At 41.3% G+C, this 27,369-nt stretch overlaps 1 protein-coding gene across 1 annotated transcript; it reads left to right on the top strand.

Annotated features, from left to right (window-relative positions):
* Positions 1-1,618: 1,618 nt before the first annotated feature.
* Positions 1,619-21,164, top strand: LOC113013728 (uncharacterized). The gene is made up of 4 exons (XM_026154868.1): positions 1,619-1,733; positions 19,692-19,843; positions 19,958-20,050; positions 20,853-21,164. The coding sequence occupies exons 1-4, from the start codon at positions 1,619-1,621 to the stop codon at positions 21,162-21,164; spliced, it is 672 nt and encodes a 223-aa protein (XP_026010653.1).
* The last annotated feature ends 6,205 nt before the right edge of the window (positions 21,165-27,369 follow it).

Raw genomic sequence — 27,369 nt, 5'->3', positions numbered from 1 at the left:
GGTGTCGCGTCGTACCCTCAGATCCTGCCTGTGTGTTCTAGTTAGTGTTTTCATGTTTGGTTTCTGTTTTGTTGGTGCCAGCAATAAAGCTGTGGTTTTCAGTTATATTTCCGTCTCAGAGTCCTGCACTTGGATCCACATCTCCACCATCCGCCTGCACACAGAGCCCTGACAGAACGACGCGACCAGTAATGGATCCAGCGGACTCACTGAGGAAGCGCAGCTCCCGTTTTGACGGGACCCGGCTAGCGCTTGGAGGGCCTCCGTGCTGCCGTTCCTTGCTAGAAGCCTACTCTTCAGCCCACGTACCTGCTTATTCCCCCCGGAAAACGCTCCAGCCGGTCCCGGGAGGAGTAGTATGAGACCGCAAGCAATCAGCTTACACCTGCACAAGCTTTTTACAAGATGTTAGGGATTATTATCGTGCCGCCTGACTCACCCAGCATTTCCACATCACAGCAGGAGCAACCACAGCAGAGTCCTCCCTCGTCACATTCCGCCAGCGCTGCTCCCTCTTCAACAGGGAGGCAGCGAACACGCCGCCAGCACTCACAGCTCCAGCAGGAGCCTGGGATTCTTTTCAAGCAACCACCTAGGGTGAGTGACAGAGTCTCCCTTCATTCACCTTTTGTGCCTAGGGATAAACAGACTGTTTCCCCCAAAGCTGTGAATGCCAGCTTCGTGAACCCTAGAGCTCATGTTGCTCCTGTTTGGAAAAATAACAGTATTAGTTCTGAGAACGTGTATTTTCCTCCTGGTTCAAGAGACTGTGCTCCTGATGTTCCTTCGGACCCAGGAGTTAGGACTGTTTCATCTGGAACTCTTTATTCTGGGGCTATGTTTATTCAGTCAGCTGATCAGCAGCCACCTTCAGCTCAGTCAGCTGATCAGCACCCACCTTCAGCTCAGTCTCCAGTGTTACATGCTCAGCAGCCACCTGTAGCCCAGTCACCAACTCCACCACCATCACTTTCATCTCAAGTTCAGTCACCCATAGCTCAGTCTTCACCCCCGCTATCCATAGCTCAGTCACTACCACAACCAGATTTTCTGCAAGCTTTGTTACAGTCCATAACCCAGTCAGTAGCTCAGTTAGTGGCGGAATCATTAGCATTGTCATCTGCTCGGTCAGCCACTCATCTTCATCCTCAGCCAGGGGTCCCAATTGCCTCTGGTCCTGCATCTGCTCCAGCTGGGTGGCCCGAGTCGCCCGTCCAGCCTCATGTCACGTCTGCTGGACGGTCCGAGGAGCTCGTCCAGCACCACGCCTCGTTAACTGAGGGTCCTGGAGGACCCAGCCAGCACATCCTCACATCTGCTGATGGTCCGGGAGGACCCAGCCAGCACATCCTCACATCTGCTGATGGTCCGGGGAGGTCTGTTCAGCCGTCGTCTGCTGAGTCATCCCCCGCGACTTCTACATCATCACCATTCGCATCACTGCCTGCAGCCGTCCCGCTGCCGCCAGGTCCAGCCTCCGTGTCTTCATCCACGCCTGGTCCAGCCTCCGTGTCTTCATCCACGCCTGGTCCTGTGGTTGCCACACCGCCATCAGAGCCAGCTCGACCCGTTCCGCCTCGCCTCTGCCGGCCATTTTCCGGGCCTCTAAGTTGGCATCATGGCCTTCGGGGACGGCCTCCGGAAAGCGTTCGTCGCCGCCGCTGGCATCGCGGCCGACCTCCGGACCTGCTCAGTGGCTGCCACTACCTTCCAAGTGGTCGGCCTCCTGATTGGTTTTGCCTCCGCCGCCGTTGCCGTGTGCACGGTCGGCCCCCTCAACTTTTTGTGGACTCTTGTTGAGCTCTGGTTTTGTTTTGTTTTTGATGTGCTTTCCTGCGTTTTTGGACTCTGGTGCTCCTTGTTTTCGTTTGTTTTTTGTTTTTTGTTTGTTTGTTTGTTTGGTTTTTTTTGTTTGTTTTTTGTTTGGTCACAGAGCCCTGACTGTTAGGTTGTTTAATATTTCTATGTACTGTTTAGAATACCTGAATAAGGAGGATGGTGTAAGTTTTTTAGGTTGATCAGTATTGCTGAAGTATAAAATATTTTGGGTGCAGTGTATTTTTTTGCATACAGGTATAACAGAATAGCTTTAATGTTTTTTTTTTTTTAACTGAGTATGAACTTATACAAAATGCAGCAAAATATTTATAAAGAAAGTTTTATTTTTTATAAAATACACTATATCGGATTCATATCGGCAGATAATCAAATTTATGATATCGGTATCGGACATAAAGAAGTGGTATCGTACCATCTGTAGTTTGTACAGAGGCACAAGTAAGATTTGTTTTGTTACAAGGGAGTATCATGAAGTAATGCACTAATGGCTTGGAAACGGTAATTGTCTTTCTAAAGTCCTCATTTTAATTTTTTGTATTTGTGTTCCTTTTCTGGCAGATTTTCTTCCCCTTATGTGTTATTGTTTATTCAAGGAAACGGTGTTTTTTTTTTGTTGGTTTTTTTTTTGTTTTTTTGGGTGTTTTTTTGGTAAGTACATGCAAATTCCTTACATATTTATCATGGCAGTATTGCAGTGACAAGTTTATCTGTCTCATCTTAAGGGTTCATGTGATTATTAATTAAAATCAATTAATATAGTTTAAGAAAAGATGCCTCTATATTTGGTACAGTTGTTTTTCTTTTTTCTTTTATTTGATTGTTTAATTGGCACTGTTATGGTATTGCTTTCTAACCTGATCAGATTTTAGGTGCACTCTAGATCAGTGTTTCCCAACCCTGTTCCTCAAAGACCTCTGTCCTGCATTTTTTAGATGTCTCCTTGCATTGCCACACTGATTTGAAATAATGTTTACCCTAATTTCTTCAAGTTGTGCACAAGTCTGTCACTGACACAGTTAATATGTCAGGGTGCACTGAAGCAGAGAATCATCAAAAATATGCAGGATGGGCATCCTCAAGGAACAGAGTTGGGAAAAGAATGCTCTAGATCAGGGGTGTCAAACTCAAATACACAGTGGGCCAAAATTCAAAACTGGAACAAAGTCGCGGGCTAACGTTAATATTTATTGAAAAAAAAAACTTCCTCCAGATATAAGAATGAATCTTTTCTTATGGACTCAAACAAGTTTTGCTGAAAAACTGAATATGGAACAAGCAAAGCTTAATACTAAACTATGTGTGTGTGTGTGTGTGTGTGTGTGTGTGTGTGTGTGTGTGTGTGTGTGTGTGTGTGTGTGTGTGTGTGTGTGTGTGTGTGTGTACGTACGTACGTATTTACGTGTGTGTACGTACGTACGTACGTATTTACGTGTGTGTACGTACGTGTTTACGTGTACGTACGTACGTACGTGTTTACGTGTACGTACGTACGTGTTTACGTGTACGTACGTACGTGTTTATACACACACACACACACCCAGCACGCCCCTGCGGGCGGTTTATCCTTCAAGCTCGGGTCCTCTACCAGAGGCCTGGGAGCTTGAGGGTCCTGCGCAGTATCTTAGCTGTTCCCAGGACTGCGGTCTTCTGGACAGAGCTCTCCGATGTTATTCCCGGGATCTGCTGGAGTCACTCGCCTAGCTTGGGAGTCACCGCACCTAGTGCTCCGATTACCACGGGGACCACCGTTACCTTCACCATCCACATCCTCTCGAGCTCTTCTCTGAGCCCTTGGTATTCCTCCAGCTTCTCGTGTTCCTTCTTCCTGATATTGCTGTCATTCGGAACCACTACATCGATCACTACGGCCGTCTTCTTCTGTTTGTCTACCACCACTATGTCCGGTTGGTTAGCCACCACCATTTTGTCCGTCTGTATCTGGAAGTCCCACAGGATCTTAGCTCGGTCATTCTCCACCACCCTTTGGGGCATCTCCCATTTTGACTTCCAGGTTATACTCGGTACAGATGTTCCTGTACACTATGCCGGCCACTTGGTTATGGCGTTCCATGTATGCCTTGCCTGCTAGCATCTTGCACCCTGCTGTTATGTGCTGGATTGTCTCTGGGGCATCTTTACACAGCCTGCACCTGGGGTCTTGCCTGGTGTGATAGACCCCAGCCTCTATGGATCTTGTACTCAGAGCTTGTTCTTGTGCTGCCATGATTAGTGCCTCTGTGCTGTCTTTCAGTCCAGCTTTGTCCAGCCACTGGTAGGATTTCTGGATATCAGCCACCTCCTCTATCTGCCGGTGGTACATACCGTGCAGGGGCCTGTCCTTCCATGATGGTTCGTCTCCCTCCTCTTTCTTGGGTTTCTGCTGCCTGAGGTATTCACTGAGCACTCGGTCAGTTGGGGCCATCTTCCCAATGTATTCTTGGTTCGTTGTCTCATCCTGGACTGTGGTGCTGACACTCACCAGTCCCCGGCCCCCTTCCTTCCGCTTAGCGTACAGCCTCAGGGTGCTGGACTTGGGGTGAAACCCTCCATGCATGGTAAGGAGCTTTCTTGTCTTTATGTCAGTGGCTTCTATCTCCTCCTTTGGCCAGCCTATTACCCCAGCAGGGTACCTGATCACGGGCAGGGCGTACGTGTTGATGGCTCGGATCTTGTTCTTACCATTCAGCTGACTCCTCAGGACTTGCCTGACCCTCTGCAGGTACTTGGTGGTTGCAGCCTTTCTAGCGGCCTCTTCATGGTTCCCATTCGCCTGCGGGATCCCCAGGTACTTGTAACTGTCCTCTATGTCTGCAATGTTGCCTTCTGGTAGTTCAATCCCCTCAGTTCTGACTACCTTCCCTTTCTTTGTTACCATCTGACTACACTTCTCCAGTCCGAACGACATTCCAATGTCATTGCTGTATAGCCTGGTAGTGTGGATCAGTGAATCGTTGTCTCGTTCACTCTTGGCATACAGCTTGATGTCATCCATGTACAGGAGGTGGCTGACAACTGCTCCGTTCCGTAGTCGGTATCCGTAGCCAGTCTTGTTAATGATCTCACTGAGGGGGTTCAGGCCTATGCAGAACAGCAGTTCTGTGTTCTGTTCAGAACAGCAGGATCAGTGAATCGTTGTCTCGTTCACTCTTGGCATGATGAATGACGATCGGCGGGATCCGAGGCTGATATTACACGCTAAGCAACACCAAGTAAGTCCCTAGAGCCCGACTCTATAACCATGTGGTTGTGCAGTCTCCGCCACTTTGTGAGGCGTTGAGAAGTTCGCTACTTTGTGGAGCGATAAGTGAGTTTTTCGATACTTTGTGGAGCGAGAAGTGAGTTCCTCGCTGCTTTGTGGAGCGAGAGATGAGTTCTCCGCCGCTTTGTGGGATGTTGAGAAGTTCCGCGGGGTCCAGATTGTGCTGGACGATAGGCTTATTTTGTGTTGTTGTCGTTGTTGTTGTTGTTGTGTGAGTGTGTAAGGAGCAGAACACGTGGTCTGTGACGTCAGCAGCTGTTGTTGTTATCATGAATTCCTAAGCAACCAAGAGTGTGTCAGAGGGTGACAGACCTTATATGCTGGACTTTGCTCCTGGCAGCACAAAGTATTTAAGTAAAAAAAAAAAAGAGAGCGACGGCTCCTTAGCTGCGCGGGTTTCACGCGGACCTGAGCCATGCGGTTAATCGCAGGCTTATAAATGGAAGAGATTCAAATATTAGAAGTTTTCAGAAAACACATCAGCCTTGAAGAGCGTGTGGAGAAGGCCAGCCCACATCAGCAGCACTTAAGATATGCTCTGGTGAATGGCTTTCCCCCACCCCTTGCTGACACAAAATGTTTATTCTTTAGACTGCCCTGACCAACAACAGCCTGTGCTTCAGACCATTAATTTAACCAATTGTTAAAGGTAATCTGCATTAAGCTTGTGGTTGCTCAAATTCAGTACAATGACATATGAGGTGAAGTGATAGAGGCAAATATTTAAACTAATGATGTGCATAGAGGCACTTGACCTGTGTGAAAGACTGTCGTCCTGTTATGAGCCATTGTTGAGATATAGGGCACACCCGTGAAAACAACTAATGTGCTGAACCCTGTATGAAACATCTAAAAGTACATGATGGAGAAGCTGAATTGAATATGAAAGTGCACGTCTTTGCCACTGTGGGCAAAGCACGCAACCACTGTGTGAGGTTGCGTTGCGGTCTCTTCTGAGCTGATGAGCAAGCTACACATTATCAGATCGAGAGCTGTCTGAGAAATACTCAAAGAGAGGGAAACAGAGCTATGATAACTGTGATAACTGGAGTGTGCAGCGTTTCCGTGAGCAGTTTTCCTGCATCTTGACTCATGTGTGTAGAGTGTTCATAGGATCAGCATCATGTTTTTGTTTATTTGTTTTGTTGGGTTGAAAATAATTAAATAAACTTGTGATCATGCCTATGGATCACCATGGCACATATCATCAGCCATATGATTTATTTATGCAGATGAAAAAGTGAGTGTGAATGTGTCTGACGTCACGGTGTCTTTGTGCGCTGTGTAACAGTAATTGCCTTTAATTGTGAGAGCGGCGGTGATTCTGCAGGTCATCAGCTATTGTAAAGAAACAAAAGAGTAAAAAAGAGATAAAAATTTATATTGTAGATGAAGAAAAAAAATCATAGGAAAAAGGTTTTGTGTTGATCAGCGAAGAACAACTACAATCTCATTTTCTGCTTTTAAGAAAGGATTGTTCACAAAAACAGAGAAAGAGAGATGTGTGTTGATTGAGCAGTGATGATAATAGTGAAAATGTCTTAGTTTGTCACTTTCAGGTGAAAAGCAGACCTGAATCAATTTTCCACATGCAGCGGTCGGAAGAAAGTTATAGTTTAACATCATTGGAAACATTCAGGCCAAGTTTCTGGCTGACTTATCTACAGCACCAATGTGTCTCTCAACCTCACAAGCAAGCTCTCACTCCTCCCTGAAGACAAGGAATGCAGCTCCAAAGAGCAATAACATGGCAGATAAAGAGACAGCAGCAAAGTCCTGAGCAAAGAGTCCCAACGAGCAGCAGCAATGTGGACAAACAGCATCGGAGAAGAAAAGCAAACCCATCATCCTGCCTGAATGGATGAATGGCACTGTGTGTCCAACAAGCTACAATTTCACTGTGCATGTGAAGAAAACTTTTGAGGAGAACTGAGGAGACTGTTGGAGTTTGACATTTGCCACCTTTGGAGTAAAATGGCAAGAAGAGACAGTGAAACACAGGACAAAGCTGAAGGAGAACTGCCTGCTGTTGGACTGTTGAAGTGGGAGAGGACACAGAGTGAGAGGACAACAGAGTGAGAGTAAGTAGAACACAGAGGAGTGCTGGTGTTAAATGTGGGAAATCAAAATTTGGGTTAGCAAACCTGGGAAAAACAAAACTGACTGCTTAAGTTGGAAAATTGTGAAGGAGTCTGAAACACTGCAAAAAAGAAACATATACAAAATCACACACACAAGCAGAACATGCATTAACCCTACTAACACTTACAAACACAAGAGAGCTCATGAAGATTAGACAACATCTTAAGCATGTGAGTCTGTTTATCATCTTGTCCAAGTCACCTCGTGTGACGCAAAGTCCAGTGGACTCATAGCACATTAGTTAAGAAATGGTCAAATAATAGCAGAGAAGTGTGTAGGAAAGGCAGCTTTAAGAACATGCCCTGCTGGAGATGCAGCTCCACAGACATTGATTAAACCTGCCTAATAACACAAACACACATGCAATGAAAATTAGCTTGTTATCTCTCATCAGTGTTTAAAATAGTGTGAATTTAACAGACACTTGTTATCAAATACTGAATTTATCCAATGCTGACAATTAACTCTCTAGGTTGCAGGACAACAGTTTAACTTTTGTGGAAAAAAAAAAAAAAGATTCTGGTTTGACCAACCAGTGATCAGACAATAAATTTAGTCGGTGATATAGTAAATTGGGAAATGCTTGCTGCTTGATTGATGCAGCACAAGTAATTTACTGTATGAGGGAAATTCTATTTTTGTGATAACATTTTGAACGTGCATTTCTGTTGTCCTGTCATCTTAGTGGGTTAATAGTTGATATGCAAATTAGTTGATCGTTCTTAGATTAAGGAAAGGTGACTGAATTTTAGCACGAGTGAATGAGATGTTTGGAGTTTGTTGTGTGTTGAGTGGAGACTCTAAAACACTGAGTTTCCTATTTTGATGTGCGAGTGAATCCTATACCTAGATACACAACTCTGAATACGTCAGAACAAACGTCTTTTGTGAAGTTCATGACAACATGTCACATGTTTTAGGATGAAGGGAAAAAGGAAAACTGAATAAAATCTGTGGCCTAAATGAGTGAAGAGCACAGACCTGGGGATTAAACTCATAGCTAATAGGACATTAGGGTTATGTTGTGTGTTGTGCAGCTGATGGTTGGTTTGGAGTTAATCTAGCTGATAATTTTTCTTTTGTTGTGAAGTTGAGCCTGCCAATTAGTATGATGGTATGATAAACCATGCTAATGGTATGATTTACCCTCCTGAGATGAGGAGCTTGTGTCATTTAGCTGAGAGTGGAAACTAAATGCGACGATAGGTTCCACTATCAGCAAAGAAAGAATGAAGGTATGAATGAATGAGTGAGTGTAAGAAAAAAAAACTGACTGACTGACTGGTAAAAGCTGACAAAAGCTGTCAAGACTTTACTGATGTAACACGACTGTGCGAAGTTAACCCCACCTGACAAAGGTGCAGATGAATCTATGTGTGTTTCCTTTTACAGGAGCAGAAAGATGACAGCAACATTCGAGGTTGCATGATGATTTAACCTTTTAAATGCCACTTTCTGTGTCTGTGCATCTACCAGGGGTGTTATTCACTACCTTGTGTTGCTCACAGAGATCACTGTGAGAAAGTTTGTATACATCTGCGCAGCGCTAACATTTACATTTATTTTCTACAGCATTACAGTTCTTCATGTGAATTGATGATGCGATTTATACCAGGACAACTGGTTGATGTTTTTCCTACTACAGGATTTCTGGGTTTATGTGTGAAGAAACTGTGTTTACAGGTTATGGATGGTTGACTTTATGGTGTTTTTATGGCACCTCTGGAACCTGTCGACTTGCGTCTGACCACGGTCAATGTGTATTGCTAATGTTTGTTTTTTCTAAGAGTGCATATGGAGGATTCAGCAGAAGCGGACAAGTGACATGAGGAAAAACAAATAAGAGATGCAGTGTTTATGGGATAGTTTAATATGGTGCTCATTAGCAGGCCACTTTTGAGCCCATAGTAATATATGAGTGGAGTGACTTTGCTTAAGGGAAGTCACCGATTACATTAATGTTGACTGAGTACATGGGATGATCCATGTCTGAGGCAAATTAGGGTAATAATTGTAGTTTACTGATTTGAGAAAACCTGCACATGATACTTGTCTTGCTGATGTTGAATGCTTTATTATTCTTTTGATATGATTGTTTATAGGTGTGAAGTTTGATTTCACTTCCAGATCTTGTTTTCCAGGCCATGATGGTGTGTATACAAGCTCCTGGCGGAGCCAGTTTTTAAGCAAATTTAATATGCAAAACACACTAACATCTTTTATTGCAGGATTATAGGTCCAGGGTGGTGCTGCTCCAGAGGAGGAGATGCCCTGATGTTGCCTGGGACATGATCTAGCTAACCTTTTTCTTTAAGACAGGACTCTAGGTTTGATGAGTTGACTCATGGGAGTGTCCATGCGTCAAGAGGAGGGGTCCAGGATTAACATGAAAAAATGTTTTTTTATGATTGTTGCAGTGATTTGTGTGATTAACAGTTCATTTACAGGTATTAAACCTATGCAAGTGGTGCATCCAGGTTCAGATGGGGCTTTGATGGCCTATAAGTGAAGCTCACTGAACTAAAGAATGTTGTTTGATGATTGTTGACATGCTCTCCAAATAGAAGTTTTTCCTCCTAGCAAGGGAATACAGGTGCAGCAGTCTGCTGAAAGGGATCTCCTGAGAAATCTTCAGAGGCCCAGTGAGAAGCAAGAACCATTCCAGGCATAGCTGCCAGCCCAGGCAGTGGTTGAGGTCAAAGGTCGAGCTGGTTGGGGCCCATCATGAGATCAGACTTTGGAGCCACAGCAAGGACCATGAAACTGCGTTGGAATGAGAGCTGTGCCAAGGGGGATTTCCAGAGGCCAACAGAGGAGATTGTGGACAACAGACGGGCACCTGAAGGATGAGGGGAGCGTGCCAAGCTCCATCGGGGTCTAAGGATGACATCATGATTCTGTGAAAGCACAGGAACCAGAAGCTATGGTGGTGATGACAGCAGTTTCCTATGAACATCACCTAATGCTGTGTCACTGTACTGTGCATACGATGACACTCTGAAGGCTGCTGGGATCATAACAGCAATAAGATAACTGAACCCAGCACCCTTTCCACAGAGGGGTTTTTCTGCAGAGCGTGGACAATGGAGGAGTCATAAATATCCCCCTCGCAGGACGAAGGCCTGAAGTGATTTAATGGGGGTTGGTAGAGGCCATAAAACTAGAGTGCTGAGAGGTCTGCAGCTTTGGAGATAGCTGAGACCCATGTTGACAAACAATAAAACCAACTGGTATGTTTGAATGTTTATTCTACATACATTTGAACTCTGGTCCTATGGACAGTGATGGAAACAACTGGAAGAGACATTCATGACACCCTGCAGAACTTAAACCACTCTGCAGAGAGACATGTGATTTGCACACCCGGAGGAAGCACCACCAAGCTGAGATGTTTTTGAAAATGTTATTTTCTTATTTTAACTATTAAATTAACAATTTCTTTGTTTGCTTGTAGGATGCAGTTTGCCATTGGATGAGATCAATGAGGAATGGGATAACTGCTAATACATTTGTCAAACTGTGTACTTTTACAGTAATTTAGGGTGATTTGACATATGCTGAGTATAAAAATGTTTGCATTGAAACTGTCAGACATGAGGTATTCATAACTGGGAACTTTTCTAGCATAAAGGTCAAAAAGGGGGGAATGTTAGGTTTTGTATTGTTGATTGTCATTTATGCTTAGAAATATTTAACCATATATGCTTAGAGGTGTATAATCAATTGTGTAGTGATAGTCTGCAAACTTTGTGTGTATTAGAGAGCACTCTGGGAGCATGGGAAGAGGTCGTACCTTGTTTTATTGCTTTATGGTAGGATTAACGTAGCTACGTCTGTTCTAGTCTAAGTGCTTTTTGTTTAGATGAACTGCTGGACTTCCTCACCGTGTTATCTAGGGTGAGACTACCCTCTTCCTGACCAAGGATGGTTGCTTTGTGCTTTCATGTTATAGGACCCTTTGATCAGCAGTACCACACACACACACACACACACACACACACACACACACACACACACACACACACACACACACACACACACAGGCAAGGTACTCTTTGTTTGTATGTAGACGTCATATATTAATGAACCTATGCACATTCATGTAACCTCAATAAAAGAGCAGTGTTACGGGAGAACGGACGAGAGCAACTGGGGTCAAGCGAAGGAACTGCGTTTGTCCGGTTCTCTCCCGTGCACGAGTGACATGGAGAACTTTGCCTACTTCGTGTATTGCTTGCCGTGTAATTATATTGTCTTCAACGTTCCAGCGAATAGGTTCAAGCTACAAACCTATCAATTAATAAATCTGCTTTTGTTAATGTGTGAGTGAATGTATCAATGTGTAATTCTTAGTAAATCGGTAATCATTTTATACAAAGATTCATTTATGTATCTTTTTGGCATATCAAAGGACACTAAGTAAGAAATATCAGTCATTATCAGGCAAGGCAAGTTTATTTGTATAGCACAATTCAACAACAAGGTGATTCAAAGTGCTTTACAGAGACATTAGAAACAAAAACAAATAAAAAGCATGATTTAAAATTGATTAAAACAAGCAAATAAACTAACTAACTAATTAACAAACAAACAAACACACAACAGTATATAAAATCAAAACAGATAAAATCAGAACAGTAGATAAAATCAGTAGTTAAATGTAAGTTTTGAAATTTAAGCTTAAAGTGTGGATTTGGTGCTTTATTCAAATGCAGCTGAGAATAGGTGAGTCTTCAACCTGGATTTAAATAAACTGAGTGTTTCAGCTGATCTGAGGCTTTCTGGGAGTTTGTTCCAGATATAAGGAGCATAAAAGCTGAATGCAGCTTCTCCGTGTCTGGTTCTGACTCTGGGAACTGATAAAAGACCGGATCCAGATGACCTGAGGGATCTGGATGGTTCATACTGGGTCAGGAGGTCACTGATGTATTTTGGTCCTAAACCATTCAGAGCTTTATAGACCAGCATCAGAACTTTAAAGTCTATCCTCTGACGGACAGGCAGCCAGTGTAAAGACCTCAGAGCTGGACTGATGTGGTCCACTTTTTTGGTCTTAGTGAGGACTCGAGCAGCAGAGTTCTGAATGAGCTGTAGTTGTCTGACTGATTTTTTAGGTAGACCTGTAAAGATGCTGTTACAGTAATCAAGCCTACTAAAGATGAATGCATGGACTAGTTTTTCCAGGTCCTGTTGAGACATCAGATCTTTTATCCTTGATATATTCTTGAGGTGATAGTAAGCTGATTTTGTTATTGTCTTAATGTGTTTTTCTAAGTTTAGGTCTGCATCCATCACTACACCCAAATTTCTCGCCTGGTTTGTGGTTTTTAGATGTATAGATTGAAGTTCTCTGGTGACCTGTAATCGTTTTTCTTTGGCGCCAAAGACTATTACTTCAGTTTGTTTTTGTTTAGCTGGAGAAAATTGTGGCACAACCAGTCATTGATTTCCTCAATGCATTTACCAAGCGCCTGTACAGGGCCTCGGTCTCCTGGTGACATTGTGATATATATTTGTGTGTCATCTGCATAGCTGTGATAGTTTATTTTGTTGTTCTTTATAATCTGTGCCAGTGGGAGCATGTAGATGTTAAACAGAAGGGGTCCCAAGATGGAACCTTGGGGAACTCCACATGTGATACTTGTCTGCTCAGATGTGAAGTTACCTATTGATACAAAGTATTTCCTGTTTTCTACGTATGTTTTGAACCAGTTTAGTACAGTTCCTGAAAGACCTGCCCAGTTCTCCAGTCGTTTGAGTAATATGTTGTGGTCAACTGTATCAAATGCTGCACTGAGATCCAGTAAAACTAGGACTGACATTTTTCCACTGTCTGTGTTCAGACATATGTCATTGAACACTTTGGTCAGCGCGGTTTCAGTGCTGTGGTTCTGTCTAAAAAATTTGAGATCAGCCTGTAGTTTTTCATTTGTGTCTTGTCAAGATCGTCCTTTTTCAGTATAGGTTTGATTACAGCAGTTTTTAGTGATTCTGGAAACACACCTGATATTAAAGAAAAGTTGACGATCTGTAACAGGTCTGACTCCAAAGTCTTTGAGACCTTTTTGAAAAAACTTGTTGGCAGGACATCTAAACAGCAGGAGGAGGAGTTCAGTTGACCTAAGACGTCCTCCAGGTCTTTGCTGTTAATAGGGTGAAACTGTTTCATGGTGTTTAAACAGTTTTTCAGAGGACACAGTACATAGTCTGGATCTGCTGCTGATGTACCAATTGCTTGTCTAATCTTTTGAATGTTTTCTGTGAAGAATTTGGCAAAGTCATTGCAGGCCATGGTTGAATGACGTTCAGCTGCCACTGACACAGGAGGGTTTGTTAGCCTGTCAACTTTAGAAAATAAGACCCGAGCATTATGGCTGTTTTTGGTGATGATGTCAGAGAAGTAGGACCTCCTTGCACTCCTCAGTTGTAAATTATAATTGTGAAGTTTCTCTTTATAGATGTCATAGTGAACCTGGAGGTTTGTTTTTCTCCATCTGCGCTCAGCTTTCCTACACTCTCTTTTTTCATTTTTCACCAGTGTGGAGTTTCTCCATGGAGACTTTTTCCTTCCAGAGATAACCTTCACCTTAATGGGAGCAATAGTGTCCATTACGTTTAACATTTTTGCATTGAAGCTATTGACGAGCTCATTGACTGAACCCCTGGACAGGTCAGGTGTTAATGGGAAGACCTGGTTAAAGATATCACTACTGTCTTCAGTTATACACCGTTTTGTGATCACTGCTGTTGATATATTTGTGTGGGCTGAGATTTTACTTTCAAAGAAAACACAGTAATGATCAGACAGACCCACATCAGACACAGTAATGTTTGAAATGCTCAGGCCCTTGGAGATCAGTAGGTCAAGAGTGTGTCCTCTATTATATGTGGCCTCTGTTACATGCTGAGTCAGCCCAAAGTTGCCCAGAGTGTTACTCAGGTCTTTAGTCCCTTTGTCCTGAGGGTTGTCCACATGGGTGTTAAAATCCCCAACAATAATTACACAGTCGAAATCAACACAGATCACAGACAGCAGTTCACTGAGGTCATTAACAAAGTCTGTGCAGTATTTGGGAGGCCTGTAAACATTAAGAAACAGAACTTTGGATGGGGCCTTCAGCTGTAAAGCCACATATTCAAAAGACTGAAAACTTCCAGGAGATAGCTGCTTACATTGAAATGATTCATTAAATAAGACAGCGACCCCCCTCCTCCTCTCCTGCTCACCCTGGCCTCACTGATAAAACTGTAGTTAGGAGGGGTCGTCTCGATGAGAACAGCTCCACTGTTACTTTGGTCCAACCAAGTTTCAGTTAGAAACATAAAATCAAGGCTGTGCTCAGTGATTAAATCATTAATTAAAAATGTTTTCCCAGCTAGAGATCTAATGTTTAATAAAGCCAACTTAAGTGTTTTAGAGGCATTACTTGTCCCCTCATGTTTGGGAGCAGTCTGTGGCACACAAGGTATGTTTGCCATATTTAAAGATCTTTTAGAGTGCAGCTCTCTGTGTTTTGACCAGGCCACATGTCTCCTTCTGTCACCTAAAAGTACAGAAATGTTAAAACCTTCTAGTAAACAGGGTCCCAGCTTCTCCTGGGAAAAGTCACCACTGCCATAATCCTCGCAGCCCGGACCCTCCACACATCACACATCAGACTGTGGAGACAGAGCATGAAGGTGGTAAGGAGGAACTAAGGGGGGCGAGGCTGGGCAATGTGACTTCGATTGCTTTGTTGAGGGCGGGGCTCTGGTGGGGGGTTTATGGGGGACAAAAAGGGATTGGGCTGGGGGGGAGATCTGAGCCCAGCATTGACCCGCTCCATCATCTCCTCAGTGAATTTCAGGTGTGGCGAGGAGGGAGAGAGGGAGGGGGAGGAGGGTGATGGCCTGTCAGGGGTTTGGGGGACTGGGGAAGATCCTGGTCCTGGTCGTTGGTGTTGTTGAGAGAGTTGGAGGAAAATAGGGACCCCTCTTCTTGCCTCTTCTTGCCTCAGATGTCTCCCCTTTCTGAGGCTCTTCCCGGGTGGGGGCAAATGGAGCTCCTCCTCAAGGTTTCTGCTGGGCTTTGTCTGTTCTTGCAGTACTGTTTGTTCCTCTTTATGAGATAACTCCTCTTTTATCTCAGCCTTGGCACCAAGCACAGATGGATGACGTATGGAATAAAACAAGTTGGAGGTGAACAGTTTCACCCCTGACTTGTTAAAATTAAATCCATTTGCTTTAAACAGATGCCTGCGTTCCCAAAAAATATTAAAGTTGTTGATAAAATGCACTGAGTGGTCAGCACATGCTGATATGAGCCATTTATTCAGTGCAAACAACCTGCTGAATCTCTCGTCTCCTCCTCTGACCGGCGGTACAGGCCCACTGATGAATACAGCTGCATTCAGAGAGTTTACAGTATTTAATAATCCAGTAAAGTCCCGTTTCAGAACCTCCGACTGTTGTTTGGACACATCGTTTGACCCTGTATGCAGGACAATGTTTGTCACAGTTGGATATTCATCTGCAATTTGAAGAATTCTCTCCTTCAGGTTGTTGACCATATCGTTAGGAAAGCAGAGGACTTTAGTGTTCTTACCACACATCCTTTGTACATTCTTTACGGCAGAGTCACCCACAATCAGAGTTTCAGGCCTAGCCTTGAGCTTTCCCTGTGGCCTTTTACTTTTCAACAGATTTTCAGACCTTACTTTGCTACTTTTAGATGGATGGTTGTCCGATATAGATCCAGGGTCCTTTGATAGTGGAGCAAATCTGTTGTGCAGTTTCACATTCAGTTGTTTTGAAGGTTTGTTGTTAACCTTCCTATTCACGGTTGTCCAGTCCTGTTTCCTCTCGTATACAGGGGTAGAAGAGCTTCTCTGTCTCGTAGGAAGTGAAAGCCAGTCGGTTTCAGAGATTTCAGCTTGCTGTGCCCTGCCTGTGATACGTCCTCCCCCTTCCAGGAGACATGATTTATGTCTTGGTTTTGCACCAAGACAGTCCAAGGGGGGATTATCGCTTGAGGATTTATAATAGTGCACAAAGTCTACTTTCTTGGTCATGTTATCTGTGCTCCTTAGCTGTGTACTAGCTTGCTCATCGCCATTGTTTTGAATCAAAGGCAAGGTTGTTTCATTTCCACACAGTCCATTTACCTCCACGTTTACTTCTAAGCGATGAATTTTTGTCTCCAGTACTGCAATCTTCTGCAGGAGGCTGTGGTAGGCATCTGTGGAGAGGGAAGGCATCTTGTTGCTAGTTAGCCTAGCGGTTAGCACCTTTCCAGGCTATTTAGGCTGCTCGGTGCCCAGACGCTGTAATCAGGCTTCAGCTGTGTCTAGGCCACAGACACACGGAGCGCTGAGGATAAGGTAACTATAACAATGTTGCTGTTTCTGTTAAAAACACTTTAGTCCTGATGATCTATAAGTGTCCAGAAGCTATCGCAGGTAAGCTGATACGGGGAAAAAGTGAATAAATCAGCATAAAAATCAATAAAAGAAGCAAAGCATTTAAAGAGCAAAGTGAGGAAGCGTCCACACTAGTGATGGTGAGATGAAGCCTCATGATGAAATGAAGCTTTCCACCCAATTGGTCGACTCATGGTTCGAAGCATTGTGATGATTCATTTGCTCTACTGCGCCATCAAGTGGACAATTCAAGTGAAGCGGGCTCTGTGATTATAATGATGTATAAACCTCTAAACTGAATAAATAAATTGTTTTCTTGGTTATTCATCCCGAATATTGTCTCAGTATGTGTGATACAAAAGAGAAAGCGGAAAGTATCAGAACAGCATTTTGGTATGATTGTGTAACTGTCAGCCTCAGACAGTCAGTCAATAGTATAATTCAGATCATAGATCAGTACATTTGCATATTTGTATAACTATAAAAAGAAAGCTGACACTTTCGAGACTTTATCTAATGTGTAAGCATCACAGCAGATGCCTTTGTGTCAACATAGCTGAGGCTAAAACAGAAAAACGGATCAGCAGTAGATCAAAACCGAAAGAAAACCATTAATCAACAAATGAACATTACCTGATGCAGTTGAATTGAAGCAGAGCAAATAGAGGTTTTATTAGAGACACACCTTAGCGTTTTGCAATTTTGCATAAAGTTAAAAAGTTTAAATTATTTTAGTAGCCTATTGAACGGCAGAAATTAGGTTTTATTTTCGGAAGTATTTAAATGGGAAAGAACAGCGGCTGACAAACAACGGAGGTCTTATGCGAATAATGCAGAAAACAGATTTTTAGACGGGAAACTGTTCTTGAAGTATACTGTGTGCACTCAAAAAACAGATTCAGGTCCTCCTTTCAAAGAACACATGCAAATTATGTTAGTTGTTCACAAATGCAATTAAAAAATACCAAATTAATTTGATTTTCTTTGTGTAAACCTAAAATTATTCAAAACCAGCAGAGGCTGATTCTGAACACAAAATGAATGAGTTTGTTGGGGCACTGGGGGTAGGAGGAGCACATTTTTGCACTTAAGTATTTGTAAACTCAAAGAAATAAATTCAAGCCCCTCTTTAAGCTTAAACATTATTTTTAATCTCATTCAACGCAAATGTAGCACTCCAGCGTTACTGCAATTATTATTCGTGTGGTGAACCTAAATTATTTTCTCTCAAAGCAGTCTTTGTTACAAGAACACAAAGTTATTGAGTTACACAACGGTCCGCCTTCTTTGAAAATTTTGCGCTCTTTCAGGATCACCTAAATGAATGCAGCTGCTCTTGGCCTCTCTGTACTTTTTGGATAAAACTACACCTTCAGGTTAGGGGGTTAAATAATAATAAATAGCATTGCCTGCGTTCCCAAAAAATATTAAAGTTGTTGATAAAATGCACTGAGTGGTCAGCACATGCTGATATGAGCCATTTATTCAGTGCAAACAACCTGCTGAAGGTGTAGTTTTATTTTTTAGTATCATTTTTAGTATTAATCATTTTTTAGTATTATTATTAAAGTAGTAGTATTATTTTTTCATATATCCAATTGTGTATTTCTTTATCAGCTAAATCTATGGCAATGCTATTTATCATAGAAGTAACAGTTGTTCTTTGAACTTTTGGTGGTGCTACCATTCTCTTCTCTGCTTGAATACTATTTTTTTTGACAATTGTTGTGATATTTTGATACTACGGTTAGCATTTACAGGATATTGTTTCGTAGTAATATTATACAGGAGAACTGTTACTCAATAAGGCCCATTTACTAGTTGTTTTTCTCTTTCTCTCTGACCCATGTATTGATGTGTAAGACTCACAGGCTGGTACCCCAAGGTCGAAAATACCACAGAGACGAGACCACTTCCTTACTCCCATCCTCCCTTCCTTATCTTTTATAAAAGAGCTTGTTAAAAAGCCAGGTGGTTTGTTTCAGAATTCACTAATGAAAGAACTCTGTATTCTATGTCTAGGAGTGTATTTTGCTGGGATGATCATAAATTGTAGCTGAACTGATAAACTACACAAAGGATACTTCTTTGCTCACAAGGAAGGAAGACGTTTCCTTATTTGGTCTGTACTGGTTTGAACTGAGAACCTGCTGACACACGAACCTTTTTTTCCTCTATATAAACTGTTGTGTACTTAATAAACCTTTGAGTCGATTTGGGAAGGCAACCTGAAGCAGTCTGTTTCCTTGTTCTCCCAAGCTGCTCCCGACGTCGTAACTAACCCAGCTGAACGGCATACCTGAGTGTTACTTTGAATAATTAGGAATCTTATAAGGAAAGGACAAAATTCTGCCTCCAAGGCGTGACGCCTTGGAGGGAAACCGGGACGGAGATTTTCTCTTCAACAATATAGCCAGGTCTTTTCAAAAGTGCCTTGTTTTAGAGGAGAAATTGTGTAGCTGCCAACTTTTAAGTCGGAGCGTGTGCTAGCTTATTAGCAGCTAGCCATTGTGCTCAATGAAAGATGATGTCCTATAGCTAACTTCTTTCTTACTGTTTTCTTTTTATAATCTAAAAATATGGTATTCTGTGTTTATTATCATATAATGCCATTTTCTAGTAGAAAGTATCGTTTTGAGGTGTCTTTAAAAGCACTACATAGTTTACTGAGGGTGCTACCAAAAGCGAACCATGTGGCCGGAAGAGTAACTGCAGGCAGCACAATGCGCACTCCCATGACGTTCAAACCTATTTATTATTATAAAAGATTTCGGCTACGTCCACACTTACACAGGTATTTTTGAAAACGGAGATTTTCCGTTTTCGTTTTAAAAAATAATCCCGTCCACAGGTAAACGCAAAAATGAAGGAAAACGCTGCTAGGAACATGCCAAAGCAACAGGTGGCGATATATTCCTAAACTCAGCTAAAAACAGTTTAGGTCTTGACAAACTTCACTGATGGTTCAAATGTTTAGCAACTTTCAGTGTGTTGATTCAGCAGTCTGTATTTAAACTTCTAGTTTATTATATTTATGTATGTTTTATTTCCAGGTGCAGAGTTCCTGCAGATCAGTACAAAACCCCTGCAGGCGAAGTTCTTGGCTCAGCTGGACAATTTAACAGACAAGCTGATGCAAATTTTTCAGGGGAGCAAAGGAGCAAAGGGCCAAAAGATCAAGGATATCATGGCGATCAGTAGTTTGGTTGGTACTAATGATAAACCCATCAATTAAATGCAATCAATCAATTCCATTTTTTTCACCCTTTTTTTCCACCCTTGTATGCTCCCTCTTTATGTCGATGTCATCATACTAATGTATGATGACATCGACATAAAGAGGGAGCATACTCTTAAAAGCCTGGTGATCTACTTTAATGAAGATCCAGACCTACTGTTCAAGGAGTATCTGGTACGCTTATCACACTTTCTTTTCTAGATTCAATTTGAGTTAGGTTCATCGCACACAAAATCCTCATATATTCAAAAGAGACAATATAATTGTGAAATATGTATTATTCTTAATAGTCATTGTTGAAACTTGCGCTGGAGAGCACTTTTTAAGGGGACAGTTTCAACAAAAATTCAATTGTTCATTCTTTTGGTGCTGCCATGTAGGTATCTACTGCCTCTATAAACACAGTAAATGTGGACAAAACATTCATCCATTTTCTGTCAGTGTTTCAATTCAGTTTATTTATATAGCGGTATATCACAACAACAGTCATCTCAAGGCACTTCAGAAAGTAAACACTCCAATGGAGTTCAGTTTATTATGCCAATTAGTAAAAAGTCTTCATTATAAGGAACACAGCAGATTGCATCAAGACACTAACTAGTGTCACTGCCATTACAGCAATCTCCTGGTTTCAGGAATAATGTGCATAAAACAAGCTGTTTCAAAAGGTTCCCAATTGTGATGGAATAAGGGAAATTGACCCAGCCCACACACACACACACACACACACACACACACTGATAGACACTGGAGGAGCTGCTGCTCTATATCAAGCCCCTCCCAAAGGGAGGTACATAATACCTGAACTCAAACTATTGATAGGAAACAGATTGACGGGTTTTATTTATGTTTGGAGTGTTTATAGAGGCGGTAGAGACCTATGTTTCAGCACAAAAGGATACAAAAGCTGAGTTTTGCATAATATGTCCCCTACCAAGTGACAGAGCCCTTAAACCTGAAACAACCTGTTTTTCAGACCTCCTCCACTGAGGATGAACGGTTGAGGTCCACTGCAGCAACTGTCATGGGCATTTACACCATCAGAAGAGAAGGGATTCAGGAGCCAGAGGATGTTGGAGTTGTCATTGAAGGTACTACAGTTATGAACAACCTCGGTAGTGTCATCATGGCATTCATCGTCCTCTTTGGACTGATTTATGCACTTGATCTGAGCTATCCAAATGACTACAAGTACACGTTTGAGTTCTGTCAGAAGATTTTGATGAATCTGGATGGACAAAGGCTCAGTACAAAGATGCAGCAAATGAAAATGAAGATGTTTGCTTAGGCAAACAAGACCCAGCACAAAAGTTGATTTTGGCCTTTTTATATCTTTTGTTCAAACTGTGACCTTTTTTTCTTTCTTTTTTTTGGCCAAATGGAAGTTGTCTATTTTTGTCGGCTGTTCGGTTGTGAGTGATGTGACCTTTAATCTGTACTACTATAGATGGATGAAAAGACTGGGGATTTAGCTCAGAAAAAGTTTCATGGTTGTAACCACCATTTTCTTTTTGATTGATTTTGGGATCTGCAAAGGTAATAGAAAAATGTTGACAAGTTTTGTGTCTTCCAGTGTTTTAAAGTTGGTCTTCCCATTCTTATAAGCTTGTAAATGTTTAAATGTAAACATTGGAGAAGTAAAGTTGAAAGATTTTTTTTTTTATTAAAATACCTCCCCCTTGGTAACAGAAAAATGTTCGTCATGAAAACACACACACACACACACACACACACACACACACACATATATATATATATATATATATATATATATATATATATATATATATATATATATATATATATATATATATGTATGTATATATGTGTGTATTTATGTATTGTTGGGTTGTTTCAAATCTTCAGTGACTGCCATACTATGGTATGAATTGCAATGTTTAGTAGGTTATCATTGTGAATTTGCAAGTGTCACTATAAATATATACAATGATTCTGAAGTGAAATCTGATTTTACAGATTCCAGTTTGTTTTCAGTATTGCCTAGTAGTACAGAGGTGTGTGCTATTCAGATTTGACATTCATTACAAATGTACGTCAGCACTTTTTTGTGAGCACTTTGATTTTTGTTAAGGTTGATTTGACCATGTGACATGTATGTTTATTTACAAAATATTCTGTTTCTGCTTTTAATTCAAGTGAATAAACCTGAGTTGTAAAAACAAATTCATTTTGTCATTATTTTAATAATTAAATTAGTTTTCTGGTAATGAAAATTATGATTTAGTTGAACTCAAAATAATGATTTCAATGCAATGAAAATCTAGCTCAAGTGAATGACATTGTATTCAGTTGGACCAACCAAAACCTTTCACATCATTTTAATGTACTTTTTTTCATTTTAGCAGTATTTACGAAATTGTGTTCTACTGACTCAATTTAATTGAATTGTCATGATGTATGTAGATTAGGTTGGACCAAAATAGATGTATTACGTGGAAAACCTGCCATCAGTCCAATTGAGTTCATCCAATGACTTATTTTTTTGAGTGTGTGTGTGTGTGTGTGTGTGTGTGAGAGAGAGAGAGAGAGAGAGAGAGAGCGAGAGAGAGAGAGAGAGAGAGTGTGTGTGTGTGAGAGAGAACGCTGTGCATGAAGTGTGATTTTATCCTGGTGAAAGCAAAACAGCAAAAGCAAGAGGAAATTCATGACGATGTTTATGTGAAGCATAGTTTGGATCTACTTTTTCTGCTGGTTCGGTCAATATTGTTTGAAGAGAAATAAAACCTGCAGCTTCAGAATCAGCGCAAAAAAGGCGTAAACACGAAGCACGGACCCGCCGACGGATCAGAATCAGTGAACTGTCGGCTTTCAGCCCCGACCATGTCCGTGCTGTCTGGTGAGAAAGGCAACATCTCACTGATTCTGATCCGTCGGCGGGTCGAGCTTTGTGTTTACGTCTTTGTGCAGAATCGGTGTACCTCCTCTCATTTACTGTTTTAGCTGTTTGGTGGTGGTTGAAATGTAGTAATATTTATATTAAAAATCGATTCAGGATTTTAATGAAATCGATATCACGTTATCCAAGCTAGAATCGATTTTAATCGATAATCAAAACCCGCTCCTAGTACCTGTGTAATCATGCTTATGTACATCTGGATAATGACACAAACTAGTGTTTGGTGCTTCATTGTTTAATAAACTAAAAGACAGAAATCAGATTATAGGATGTGTAGTGTTGTTTATTTATATTATGGTGTTTATCATTTGTGATATTTATTACTGTGTGCATACTTTATTAGGAGAGACAAAATAAAAATAAAAAAATCTCTTCCTTGCTGGTTCCATCGAAGAAGAAATGCACAAGTAACTATGTAGCACGTAGGTAATCCAATTCCACAACACAGTGTGATGGGGAATCAGCTGTTTTTCTGCCCATTTTATTTCGAATCTGGCGCGAACCGGTGAACCAGTCCCTGAATCAGTCACGTGGTACGGACTGCCCGCGAGGCCTCGAACGTCACTGCATACGTAATCAAAGCAAGTCTCACAAAAACGCCCCCGAGATTACCCGACACACGATTCGACGCTTCGACACACAGGACACATCACTAGTCCACACTCACAAAGGGGGAGGAGTTCTGAAGGGGTGGGACTTCAGTCACAAAGTCCCACCCCTTCAGAACCTTTTTTTCCCAAAAGGGAAATGCTTGTGGTCTCACTGTTACTTGTTCACATTCTAAGCTGCAGCTTTCATCAGATACAAACTTTCTGCCAAAGATGAGGGATTTTCTGACAAATTTTCCCTTTAGGGCTTTCAGCATTTTTGTTACCATCGTTGGCAGTTTTACTTACAATATTTTACTTGAGCATGATATACAATGCATGTGCAAAGATGGAGCTCGAGACTGCAGCACATACATGATCATGCCATTTTGCATTATATTTTTCTTAATACTTTGGACAGACAAGACATTACAGAGGACCTGCAAGTATACATGTGTGTGTGAATTTAACAATCAGGAGCAACAGAACCAGCAATGTGTCAGGACACAGTTATGTGGCGTTTTCTGGAGTCGAATTTTCAAGGCATTTTGTGTTGGTGTGCTATGGGTCGTGTCTGTGCTCGTTGATGGAGACTGGTATGTTTGCTGTGAGAGGGAAGCAGAGAAATCACAGTTAGCCTGCAAAGATAAAACCAGCATCACAGCTGAGGAAAATGTGATGATCAATTCTCTGAAAAACACATCAAGGGTGAGTTTTTCCTTTTGTTGTTGTTGTTTTTTCTCTCATCTGCAGCATTTAATTTTGTTTTGTGTTATTCTAACTGATCTTTGATAATTCCTTTTCAGCTTATTGGATTCTCGGTGCTCTTTGGTATTGTTTTTCTGGTGGCCCTGAAGTCCCTGTGTTGTGATTGCTGTAAATGCTGTTGTAGCAGAAGAGCTGTTTATGACGGAGTGATCTTGGAACAGGAAGAAGAGGTACTGAAAGAGACTTTCAGAGAAGCTGCAAAAGAGCAGTTGACCAAACGCATCTTTAAGAAAATAGATGAAGCGCAACCTGCAACGCAACCTGCAGCGCAACCTCCAGTGCAACCTGCAATGCAAAATAAAGATAAATGGATAAAAGATCTTAGAAATATCGCTGTAGAAATGATTGAAGGCTCAGAAAAACCAATGCTTTCTAAACAACAAAAAAAACAGTGGAATGACCTACAGGAGGTTCCACAGGCACAGGGGGAGCAGCAAGTTGAAGATGACTGACTGTTTCTGACCTGACGAGTCTGCTGCAAAAGAAAAAAAAGAAAAAAGTGAAAATCCAAAAAAACACAACTTGGATGTTGAGATGCTGAAATCAACTTAAAAATTTCAAGCTCATTGACAAAAATCTATCTTTTCCCTTTGAATGAGTTACTTTTTCTTTCCACTCCTGTACAGAGTTACATCAACTGCATCTATCTATCTATCTATCTATCTATCTATCTATCTATCTATCTATATATATATATATATATATATATATATATATATATATATATATATATATACATACACACATATATACAAATCCTACAAATAAGGAGTAAGAAATGAAAGAAAGGAAAAGTATTTCTTGATACTTTTGGATCTGCCTATTTTTGTATCTACCTTACAGCCACATAGGGGTATGCTGCCATCTTGTGGCACTGCTCTAAAAAAGTATTTTTTGGTCCGTACTTTACTTTTACTGTATTTCGTTACCCTGTATTTATACATGTGTAATGACAATAAAGTTGAATCCCAATCCTAAATGTTGTAGATATTTAAATTTTAAGTTAATGAAGCAAAAAATTCAAAATGGCATTATTGTCTTTATCCAAGCATGGCATGAATTTGGTTAGGCTCCTGTCTAGTATGTGGAGCCAATGATGATCCTCTTTGTTTGATTTTTATGGTATTTTCTCATTTTATTTATTTTCTATATTTTTTTTCTATTTCATTTTCATTTTATTATTCCATTAACCCTTAGCTGCCTCCATAATAAAACTCAGATTTGAACTAAACAGAATCTTTGTTATTTTGACCACACATAAGCCTTTTGATCTCCTATATTTGAAATGTCAAATGCTTGTAAAAAACTAAGTAAAGCTTACTTAAGATGACTGTTAGGACAACTTATTCATTGCAAGTCTGCAGTATTAAGAATAACTTGATGACTGTACAATACTAAATGTTTATCTACTGACAAACATTTCAAGTTCAACTAAATGAAAAAAACAATTTGTGGTAATCTGAATATGATTAAAAATAATTAACTATACTTTTTGTAATGATGTTAAAATCAGCCCAACTTTTATTTTCAAATACAACATAAGTTGTGTATGTTTGGACTGAGGGGGGGGGCAAGTACAGGCCATTTCACTGCAGGGCAACCTGCATGTAAATGGCCTGTATTTGTATACTGCTTTACTAGTCCCTAAAGACCCCAAAGCGCTTTACACATCCATGCCAGGTCCACACAAACCGGGTATTTTTGAAAACGCAGATTTTTCTATGCGTTTGCACCTCTCGTCCACACGTAAACAGCGTTTTTGGTCACTGAAAACGGAGATTTGGATATTTTTAAAAACTCAGTTTTTGCATTTACGTGTGGACAGAAAAATGGAGAAAACAGAGAAAACGCAGCATCAAAGGTGTGCGCCTTTTTTGACGTCACACTGTGCGCCACGTTATTGTTTCGGTGAAATGAATTTCTACAATACTGTTACTGTTAATTCTACTCTCTGCAGTGTTTAAATGCTTACATATACACACAGTTACTGTCCCTCCACACATACAACTCGGTTCTGCTTCTATGCCCCAGCTTTGTTTACTTTTTCCCACCAAGGCTTCAACACTTCTGATTGGTCAGCATTTCTGCACGGTTAGGAATATAGCGCCACCTGTTGCTTTGGCATGTTCATAGCAGCGTTTTCCTTCATTTCTGCCTTTATGTGTGGGCGGGATTATTTTTTAAAATGAAAACGGAAAATCTCCGTTTTCAAAAATACCCGTGTACGTGTGGACGTAGCTCCAGTCATCCACCCATTAACACACATTCACACACTGGTGATGGCAAGCTACATTGTAGCCACAGCCACCCTGAGGCGCACTGACAGAGGCGAGTAAAGCCTTGATTGATTGATTGATTGATTGATTGATTGATTGATATAGGACCACACAGGCTTTTTTCCCCAATCATTGCTCATTTGCCTTCTGCGAGTGCCGTATTGAGCACTAATGTACTTTCTTCAAGATAACCAGGCAGTTTTGATTAAACTGCACGGCAGTCACAGGTAGGCCGCATGTTTGTCCTCCTATCCATTTTCTAGATTTAAGCAGTATAGTAGCTTATTCGTGGTCCTGTCTGTGGAGTGGCCATTTTTTTTATTCCAACTGTTGTGGAGAGGGCAGCAGCACTACTACAGTTCCAACAGTGCTAAGATCTAATAATAAGATATAAGTTCTAAAAGTTCTACTAGGGCTAGGTCTCTGATTTTTTTTTTTTAATTTATTCAATTTGATTCAAATCGGGAAAATTTGCCTCAGGCAGTCAGAAATACAGGGAGTGCAGAATTATTAGGCAAATGAGTATTTTGTCCACATCATCCTCTTCATGCATGTTGTCTTACTCCAAGCTGTATAGGCTCGAAAGCCTACTACCAATTAAGCATATTAGGTGATGTGCATCTCTGTAATGAGAAGGGGTGTGGTCTAATGACATCAACACCCTATATCAGATGTGCATAATTATTAGGCAACGTCCTTTCCTTTGGCAAAATGTGTCAAAAGAAGGACTTGACAGGCTCAGGAAAGTCAAAAATAGTGAGATATCTTGCAGAGGGATGCAGCAGTCTCAAAATTGCAAAGCTTCTGAAGCGTGATCATCGAACAATCAAGCGTTTCATTCAAAATAGTCAACAGGGTCGCAAGAAGCGTGTGGAAAAACCAAGGCGCAAAATAACTGCCCATGAACTGAGAAAAGTCAAGCGTGCAGCTGCCAAGATGCCACTT

The sequence above is a fragment of the Astatotilapia calliptera genome, chromosome 20, assembly GCF_900246225.1.
Source record: "Astatotilapia calliptera chromosome 20, fAstCal1.2, whole genome shotgun sequence".
NCBI classification, from domain to species: Eukaryota; Metazoa; Chordata; class Actinopteri; order Cichliformes; family Cichlidae; genus Astatotilapia; species Astatotilapia calliptera.
The sequence above is the reverse complement of the archived record's forward strand: the minus strand, read 5'-3'. Positions and strand labels throughout refer to the sequence as shown.